The sequence below is a fragment of the Quercus lobata genome, chromosome 10, assembly GCF_001633185.2.
Source record: "Quercus lobata isolate SW786 chromosome 10, ValleyOak3.0 Primary Assembly, whole genome shotgun sequence".
Taxonomy (NCBI): domain Eukaryota; kingdom Viridiplantae; phylum Streptophyta; class Magnoliopsida; order Fagales; family Fagaceae; genus Quercus; species Quercus lobata.
Genome location: NC_044913.1, coordinates 2,487,021 through 2,496,969, shown reverse-complemented (window position 1 = coordinate 2,496,969; position 9,949 = coordinate 2,487,021). Strand labels below are relative to the sequence as shown.

Below are 9,949 nucleotides of genomic sequence, written 5' to 3'. Positions count from 1 at the left end.
GTGTATTTTAGACTAAATTATATTTTTAGCCCTTAAAGTTTAAGATAATTTTTAATACGCATTGTCTAAATTTTTCATTTTATTCTACCATGTTTAATTTGTTTTCAAAATAGCCCTTTCATCCATCTTTGAATATTGAGATTGATTTGATCATTAAGTACCAAAAAATTGATGTCGCTTCTTTTTCTTGTTAATAGAAAAAATCAACCAATACCATTAAACCACAAGATTCATTGTCCTTTAGGTAAACAACAGCTTTATTTATTTATTTATTTATTTATTTATTTATTTATTTTTGATATGTAAAACAACAGCTTTATTAGTCAAGCTGAAAAGGTACTTGAACAATTGGACATACAATTTAGTGTCTTAGTATTTGTACATTTTATTATTTGGATAGTTGCTAAGTATCATTAGGAAATTCACATGAAGAGTGAGAATCAGATAGCACTTCAAGAAAGCATAAAAGGACTAACATATGAATGTGATAATGGTATATGCCATTATTTAGAGCTAGGAAAATGTTGAGTCAAAAGTGCATTATAGAACAGAAATTTCACACCACAAAAGAATAGCACATCATAAAGCTCCAAGCTGTTGTACCTAAAGGGTGGTTCAGATACAGCATTAATATAGTTTTTACATCTCTCTCTCCTTTAAAAAAAAATTATTAGCAGGTAAAGAAATTACAGAATTGAAGAAGTCAACAAAATTTTGCACGCTAAAATTCCATGTGCATTAGGGAACTATTGAAGTATAAAACCAACAAAGTAAGAGGCATTCACCAAGTATGTTGCTGTCATAAAAGACTAACCATAGAAATTTAAAAATATGGAAACTTTAGTATTACTTAAAATCATCACAACATCCCAATGCAGAATCCATTACAGTTACTCTGAGAAACATAAGGGTAGTGTGATTATGTTCATAAATGAAAGAAATTCAATAACCAACCATCTCAACTTTAGGAAAAAAATGAAAAAAAAAAAAAAATAGTTAAGATCATCAACAAGGAAATCCGGATTCATTATGCAACAAAAGTAAAAGAAAGTAATACCTTAATTTACTCCCAATGAAAGGGAAGATTTTGAGGGGTTTGATTTCCCTGTGATCCATCAGACCCCATGAGAAACATTCCCTGGCAATGTACATTATTACCACTGCCATTTGAAACCAGAACTGAATCCATTGGCTCTAAAGTACTGTCACCATGTAGGCTTGGGCCTAAAGGCTGCACTAGGGAGGCTGAGTTAGGATGCATTACATGGCTCAAATTGAGCCCGGATGATTGTGACTGAGGCGATGACAGAAGAGAGAGAGCACAATCCGAGTCATGGACTCGAGCTGTTAACCTGTCACAATACATTTTGCTCCTAGCCCTATCACCTTCTGAAGCAATGGTCCTCAGAAGCGGCTGGCAGACAGGAGCCTCAAGAGATAATTGATTGTTGAGCGTGGTGCTGCCATTTTGCAAGAATGAGAGTTGCTTCCCTCCTCCTATATAGCTGCTAGTGCTAGGGGATGATCCAATATATGGTTTCTGTTTATCAAGTAACTGTAATTGTTGCTGCTGGTTAGGAAGCCTAGCATCTGCTGCAGTATTGAGAACTCCAGTCCAGGCAGGGCTCATCACAGTGGTGGAGGGATATACATGTGTACCGGAGAATTGTATGAATTGGGGACCTGAAACAACAAAAACCAAGCTTTAGTCCTAAAATTTTTAAGTCAGTTATTGATCTGATAGAATTAGGAGTATCTACGGTCTTTTGGTGCTTTTTCCAAAAATACTATTTCATCCAAATGGATGCTTCTAATAAGTCAGAATCAGTTTTGGGATTAGAGCTACCTGGATTTGTAAACTGATATTAAAGCAGCTTTGAAGAAGTAACTAACTGTAAACATATTAAAAGTTATATGCTAAACATGCACGCAAGTTTCTAATTCGTGTTGGACTCAATGACCTCAAGAAAAAATCTGCAGTTAAAATGATTTCCATTTGAAAAGAGCCACTGTAGAGATTGAAAAACATTTTGGTTATCACAATTTTTGTCTAGTACGAAAAGCCAAAGAATGACACACATTGAACTGACCTCTAGAAATGACTCTAGTGGCCACTAGAGTCATGAAATCTCACCATCAATCATAGCTGGCATTGAAGCACTTAGCTGAGTGGATATTCAGCATAAAGAGTTTTAGTCTTTTAGTGAAAATTACATCCTAAAAGCTTTGTGTTTGTGTGTGCGCAGTGCACATGCCAATTCACAGCTGACAATGAGTTCAATCAGCCATCATCAAAGCTAACCTTGGTAATTAGACAAAAAGTTCCCAGATTGAGACAGGGGTTCTGGCTGAGGCTTTCTTCGCCTTCTGTTGTGTCCATCAAGACGTTTCCTGCAGCTTCTCTTCCCTTCATCAAATTCCTCCAGTGAATGGAACCTACAAAAAGAGTGATGGAATTATTTAGAAACTAGGATTGCAAGGGGTAATGGTGTAGAAGATAAGGGGATTCTTTGCACATGAAATTAAGAAACAATAAATTATAGAGATATCAATTAAATCTAAAATTGAAGTCCTTCATATGCACATGAGAAGAAAAATACTTAACTCAACTGAGCCTTTGTCCTAATTAAGTTAGGGTCGACTATGGATCCTCATCACCTAATTGAGGTCAATCACGTGTATTCTTTTATACCATTCCATTCTATCAAATCTAAAATTGTGTTCTCTTTCACCTCCCAATTTAACTTACATGAGAAGAACAATGTGAAAAAGAATCTGAGCTATGGATCTTCATCAACTAATTAAGGTTGGTGACTTGTATTCTTTTATGCAATTCTATCCCATCTAAAATCGTATTCTCTTTCACCTCCCTATTTTACTTACATAAGAAGAACAATCTGAGCTAGTCATCAGCAAGGATTTTATGAAGAAAAAAAAACACTACTTTTGAGCATATAAAACTAAACAAAATTTCTATTAGAGGGATGAGATTAGTTAGATGAACCATCCAAAGTAATGCATGGTCAAAGAGGGTCAAGGAAAAAAAAATACAGACTTCAATATCACACAAAGACCGGACATGGGAGACTGCTCCTAGACATTTAGACGAAAAATATAGCTTGTCAATAGTTTCAGTCTTTCATATGATATCACATGTTTTCCTTAAACTTAAGTTCTCTGTATACTAAAGCTAGTCCTTATCAAGCTATTATATCTATACACAGAAAGTATACTCCTATCAGAATCTGGCTGCTTAATTTTACACCTCTAAAACAAAGCAAGACCAGAGATACTCATGGACAGAGAACACTAAAAACAAATTTTATTGAAATTAGTCCACACACTTTTATTGACTATACAATTAGGAAATAGTGTATTACAGTTATATTAGCAAAAGGACTACAGAACACACACTCCTAAAAACAAATTTAAGTAATCAACAGCAGAGTTGATGTGACTTTCACTAGGAAAGCACTAATACCATCAATCAACTAATACCTGCTACACTGCTGGCAAAATCTTTGCTTCTGACCACAGATGCTTACTTGTGGAGTCTTTGAATGGAGCTCACACACCTTGTGGCGCCTATGGTAATCCCTGCAAATACTAAGATCTGAAGTGCATCCATCAACTAGGCATGACACTGGCTGAGTTCCATTATTGGCTGCTCTTGCTCTCTTCGATGACCCTGAAGGTGGTGATGCCATTTTTGAGACTCCAGGCTCCTTCCATTTATTCACTGACTCATTGCCTGAACTTCCCACCTGACCAAGCTTCAAATCAACTGAAAAATCCCCCCTTTGGGCTCTATGATCTCCAAAACTACTTGACCCACTAACTGTTTCTATGTTAGGAAATGCTCCTTGTTCCAATTCTGACAAATCCCAAGAAGGTGCTTTCAAGTTCCAGTCCATACAAACTGTCACTTCTAGATTTCTTCTACTTCTCCAAACACCTCTATTCACCCACACAACCCTTTTAAGCTTCTCTTTTTCACTATGAATTTGAGGCACCCTTAAAGAGAAATAATTTCATGACAGCATCAAGCAAAACAAGAGCAACAAGTCAAAAATTAGAGTCTTTAGAGAATAAGTACTGTGTTAGAAATTAAAAATTTATAATAAAAAAACCATTAATTTACATAAATCTTTTATTGGGTACCTTCAAATTGTAAAATTTCAAAGAAACCAACAGTAGAAAGTAAAAGGAAAGCTAGAAGTGAAACAATAGGAATCCTTAAAATGCATCACAAAATTTTTGTTTTTGTTAAAATAAAAGCCAAAAAAATAGTAATAATATAAGAAAACATAGCAGAAAGTTACATTTTTTTTTAATTAAAAAAATGACTGCTAAGAATAGAAGTAGAGAGCAGCAGAGAGAGTTCCAAGGACTTTGGAAGCTAAAAATGAAAAGTACCAACCAGAAATAAAGAAGTAATATAACAAATAAAGAAACAGCAAGAGGAAAGAGGTGAGAGAGAGAGTACTTACAGTTACAGTCAATTACAGCAAAATGAAGACTGTTTGCTATTTCCAGCCACTCATTCCCTGACAAGGATTGCATTACAAACTTTAAAGTAGCAAAGTCGGTTTTTTTTTTTTTTTTTGGTTAATACAAAAAGAAAAGAACTTGTAAAAGAGAATCATTCAGTACTGTACCTGTTAGCACAATGCAATTGAAGGTTTTTTGTGCATAGAAAGAGAGAATGGATAATGTATTGAAATGGGTAGAGAAATATTGAGAGAGAAAAGATAATAGTGGAAGTGTGAGAAGCTATAAGTCTATAGCTAGATTTGTTGGGTTTTTTCCTAAGCAAGCTCTAGTTTTTTTTTAATATTTTTTTTCCTTTTCCATTTAGGGTTTTGTTTGTTTGAATGTATTGTAGGTAGGTCTTGAAGAAAGGAAGGAGGACAGGCTGTTGTTGCTTTCAACTTTTGTAAGCCAAAGAAAAAAATAAAGGAAGTACAAGGATGGGTGCTTAAGACAAAGCATGTGGCATTGTGTTTCTCATTTCATGGCATGTCTTTCTTTTTGGGTTTCTTTTACTACGTGGGTTTTGGGAACCATAGTGCACGCTCCTATGGGAGAGAGTGGGAAAGCTACACTTCAAATTTTGAAACCCCATCTTGAAGCTCAAAGGGAATTGGAATTGGAATCTAATTTTAGTTGCCTTACACTTTTGATGGACTATCTTCCCACTCTAATGATTATTTTTGTGAGCAATGCTGCGGACACAAAAAAAATTTGACAATATTTTTGCCGTTTTCTGATGTGGTAAGTTTGTATTGGTTTTTATATCGACTCATCGTTGACATTACTTTTTAAACTACTACTAATAGTCTGTTATATTAATAAGTATCATATTTTGTTGTCAAATTTTATGTGTCGGTAAATTTTATCTAATTCTGCAGGGGACCCATAATCTACGTTGATTATTTTGTTGTCGATCTTGTTGGTGCCTACTGATAGCTGCTTGGGACGGATTACAAGATGCCATTAGGGATTCATTCAAGACATCCATTATCATAAGCTATTTAAAAAGAAAATACACTTAACACGTCGGATAAAATTAGAATGATACTAAAAAAGGGTTGATTCTCACACTCCTTGTTATATATCGTTCGTATACATTACTTATTTGCATTTTAAATATGGACACTAATAAAAAAAATGAACATCTCATGCAAAATTGTATACATTGTATGTGTAGAGTGTACATCAACAAATATGTGAGAAGTGAGAACAATTTTAGAAGAATAATTCATAAATAAATTTTTTAGTACTACATTCTTTGTTAAGCTGCATCTGCCTAAAAGTTGAACCTGACCTTAATTTTGCGCATATTGAGATGAAAAGCACCGGTTGATAAAGAGAAGCAACCCTTTTTTATATATAGATATAGAAGAGAAGCAACGCATTAAGCATAAAGCAATAGCAAAAGTAGATTTGTGAATATAAATTAACCCCCCCCCCCCCCCCAAACATAAAAAAAAATAATAAAAAAATAAAAAATAAAAAAAAAAACATATGTGAGAATCTTGCAAATTACAATTCCTTATTTGTATCTATTTATATAATTGAAATAAAATTTTTTGATTTTCATTTTTTTTTTGCCAGAACTAATTAATGATCATATATATATATTATAATAATAATAATAAGATTCTCTATTGTCCATTTATGTTTTGCCAAAATTAATCTTATTATATACTGTACTAGTTTAAAAATTAATTAGAGATGACAAATTGGTGATACTGAATTGATTCTATTTTGATAACATAGGGCACGTTTTTCTTATCAAAAAAAAAAAAAAAACATTGGGCACGTTTTTGCTACAACTAACACAATTTTTTTTTTTTTTTTATATCAAATTCGAAATTTAAAACAGCAATGACTTCTATACTAATCATATTTAATCAACAGTTTCCAACAGTTTTTTTTTAATCAATTATCATCAAATTGACTTTGAACACATAGTAATGATTTCTATACACATCAAATTTAATTTCCACAGGTACAACATGATTCAATATTCATAAAATTATTGTACTTTTATATGCCCAAAAAAACAAAACCATATGCAGTTTTCTTATTATACTGGTTTGATGGAGGTGTCCTGGAATACTGTGCAATCTAGTCATGAATGGCTAGTTTCTAGTACTCTCATTGTTTCACACAACGGGCATCGAATTAATGGTTAATGTCGCATTCCTTGAAACAAAAAACAAAATGGGCTGCAAAAACTAGTTGTATTATTTAATGAACACTGTTCTTTAGTTGAAAAGTTCCTATTTTTGAAGACTTTTTGAGATGAGTACAATCGAGCATTCAACTGGTGACTAATATATAGCCAACAAAAATAAACTGGTACCTATAATAGCGGCTGCTGGGAATGATGTTTTTTTCTTTCCCTGTATTTTTTGTAATATATATTGAGCATGTTTTTATAAGCTATTCGATACCTGTGTTTTGAGTTTAAAATAAACATGATTATTAAAAAATAGAGTTTAAAGTGAATATTTGTATATGAGGAGTTGTGGTTGCATGCTAGAATTTTAGATTTTAAAAAGACACTCTTTTAAACTCTCAAAATGCTTAACTAAGCATGCCCATAATTATCGTAACATAAAATAAATAAATAAATAAAAGATATCCTCCGCGCACTCTTAGTATGGGTACCAAATTCCAGTCTTTCGTTTCTCAAAAAAAAAAAAAAAAAAAAAAATCCAGTCTTTCTATACGTTTTAGCCCATGTTCATCAAATGCAAAGATGTTTTTTAACTTATCCATAACTTCTGCTCTATTTTCACAATGAACGTATGAGCTAAAATCCAAATACAATCATAATGAGTTAATATCCTAAAATTAATTAGAATAAATATAGTATAAGTAATCATGTGTTTAAATCAATTAAATTGTTCTTCTTTTTTTTAAATCACCTCTCCTTTCACAAAATAATTATTATTATCAATATATTTAAATAATGATAATAAAGTTGAATTTTTATAAAAGAATTAACTATGAAGCGAGTTCCATAACTCAAAGTTGTCTCCAAATGCAGACATCCCTAAACATTGTTTTTGATGCTTCATCAAATGCATAGATGTCTTATGACTTATCCCAAAAAAAAAAAAAAAGAAGGTAATTTTACTAATTTATTCCCATCATGAACCTATTAACTAAAACCCAATACAATCTTAATGAGTTAATATCCTAATTTCTTTTTTATAATTTGATAGTATAATGGGGAGATTTGAATCATTATAATCATTCTCCTAATAAAGAATAACTATGTTACTAAGTTACAAAGTTCTTGACTAGTATCTGAATTATCATTTTTTTTATTGTTATATATATTCAAAAATAGAAAAATTAGTATATTAATAATTGCGTGAATGCACTCATTAAAGAAAAATAGAATGAATCCTATTTCATTAGGAAGTAACAAAAGTTAATAAATAAATATTATTTTTACTCGACGTTGAGTGAGTCCAAAAAATCCTAGGCCATAGAAAAATAAATAGGCATATGTTAAACTAGTATGCAATGTTGTTCTATTCATATATAGTTGAAAACTGACTAGCCGCATTGGTTGGCAACTTTTTTCCTTTGTAATTGGATGAGAGATCTATGCATTTGGAACTAGGGAGTTGGTTCGTACCCAATGAAACCAATTTGGGCCACTTATCAATTTGTGGTCCACACTTTGATCAATTTATTGTAGCATGTGGACTTTGGGAGTCGAACGTGGAGCGTGAACAGTACACATATGACGTAAACCCATGGTAGACGTGTGCTGTCAAAAATGCACAATAAAATGATGTCATTGATAAAGAATAAATTTAAAAGAAAAAAAAAGAAGAAGAAGATATTGAAAAGAAGATTCGATAGTGTTGTTACACGCTTTTCAAAAAAAAAAAAAAAAAGTGTTGTTACACGACTCTTACACCTCTCATAAAATGATATTGGATCGCTCAGAATTTGATATTTAAGGTGAGTTTTAGTTAGGTCGGCAAAGTTTATTGTAGTTAAATAAGGGATTATGAGTTCGAATTCTGCTTATATTAAAAACTGATTACTATATTAATTTGATAATAAAGAATAATCATTATAAAACAAACACATAAATTCAAAATTTTATCATATCTATAAAAAAAATTATTAGTATCTCATTAAATTATAAAATAATATTAAGTTCATACATTTCACTTTTAAAAGCCCTAATTCTATTTATACCAAAAGCCGATTACTATATTACCTTGATAATAAGGAATAATCATTACGAAAAAGACATATATTCAAAATTTTATCATATCTATAAAAAAAATTATTAGTATCTCATTAAATTATAAAATAATATTAAATTCATACATTTCACTTTTAAAAGAGTGGGGCTATAATTAATACAAAATTTATTACATCAATCTTATATGTATATGTATCAACTTGTAAACACAAACTAAAGAAATAATTCTATAACCATTTTATTATATTATTAATGTGACACTAATCATATTTATTATTATATTAGTTAATAAGTGAATACTTACTAGATACACTCAAAATACTTCTGATGTGTTACTCCAAAAAAAAAAGCCATTTAATGCAATAATATGGCTAGCTTTTTCTCTTTTTTTTTTTTTTTTTTTTTTGACAAGAAAATAATATGGCTAGCTTAAGCTTAAAAAAAATGCAAAAAAAAGGTAAGGGAAAAAAAAAATACAAAACCTACTTATGGTTTCCATGTAAGACATTAACTTCCTTTAAAATTTGAGTCTAACAGTTTAGTCTAGTCCTCTATAATATTGTTTAGGCAACATTGTTTACGCGTAAACCATTAAATATCTATGAAAATAAATAGTGAGTTGATCATATGATAACATGTGCCTATATATTATTTTCACACAAAATAGTACCACCAAAGGTTTTGTGTTACATTCAAAACCAAAAAAAAATTATGTGTTAAAGATTTAACAATCTATACATAATCAATACAAAATGTGATTGTGTGTGAAACTCTCTCTCAAAAACAAAAAACAAAAAAAAAAAAAAAACAAAATGTGATTGTTTGGGAAAAAAAGTTTTTATCTCTTAGTCTTTTACCTTATGTCTAAGTTTTTTTTTTAATTAAAAAAATTAAGTTAATCTTTGGGTTTTTCACATATTTAATATAAAAGACTACCAAAAATTATATCTCTCAACATATATATATATGTATGTATATTTTTAGAGAGTTTTAATCTATGACGTCTGCTTTTAATGATGATTTTTTATCATCAGACTAAGATACTAATCGGTTTTTGGTATAGGTGGGGATTGAACCTCAAATTTCTCATTTAACTATAAAAAATTTTACTAGTTGAGCTAACTAAAACCCATATCTCAATAAATATTATGCAAATAAGTTACTGAAAACAACGCGTCCCAAATCAATTTTAATAAGAGAAAA

General features: G+C 30.9%; 1 protein-coding gene across 2 annotated transcripts; it reads right to left on the bottom strand.

Annotated features, from left to right (window-relative positions):
- Positions 1-818: 818 nt before the first annotated feature.
- Positions 819-4,945, bottom strand: LOC115962524 (squamosa promoter-binding-like protein 13A). 2 transcript variants are annotated; one of them, XM_031081375.1, is made up of 5 exons: positions 4,659-4,945; positions 4,491-4,547; positions 3,499-4,014; positions 2,303-2,436; positions 819-1,683 (listed from the first exon to the last, which is right to left on the bottom strand). In XM_031081375.1, the coding sequence occupies exons 3-5, from the start codon at positions 3,912-3,914 to the stop codon at positions 1,064-1,066; spliced, it is 1,170 nt and encodes a 389-aa protein (XP_030937235.1). In that variant the 5' UTR covers positions 3,915-4,014; positions 4,491-4,547; positions 4,659-4,945; the 3' UTR covers positions 819-1,063. The 2 variants fall into 2 exon arrangements, with proteins under 2 accessions (XP_030937235.1, XP_030937234.1); XM_031081374.1 differs by lacking the exons at positions 4,491-4,547; positions 4,659-4,945 and adding an exon at positions 4,323-4,452.
- Positions 4,946-9,949: the final 5,004 nt, after the last annotated feature.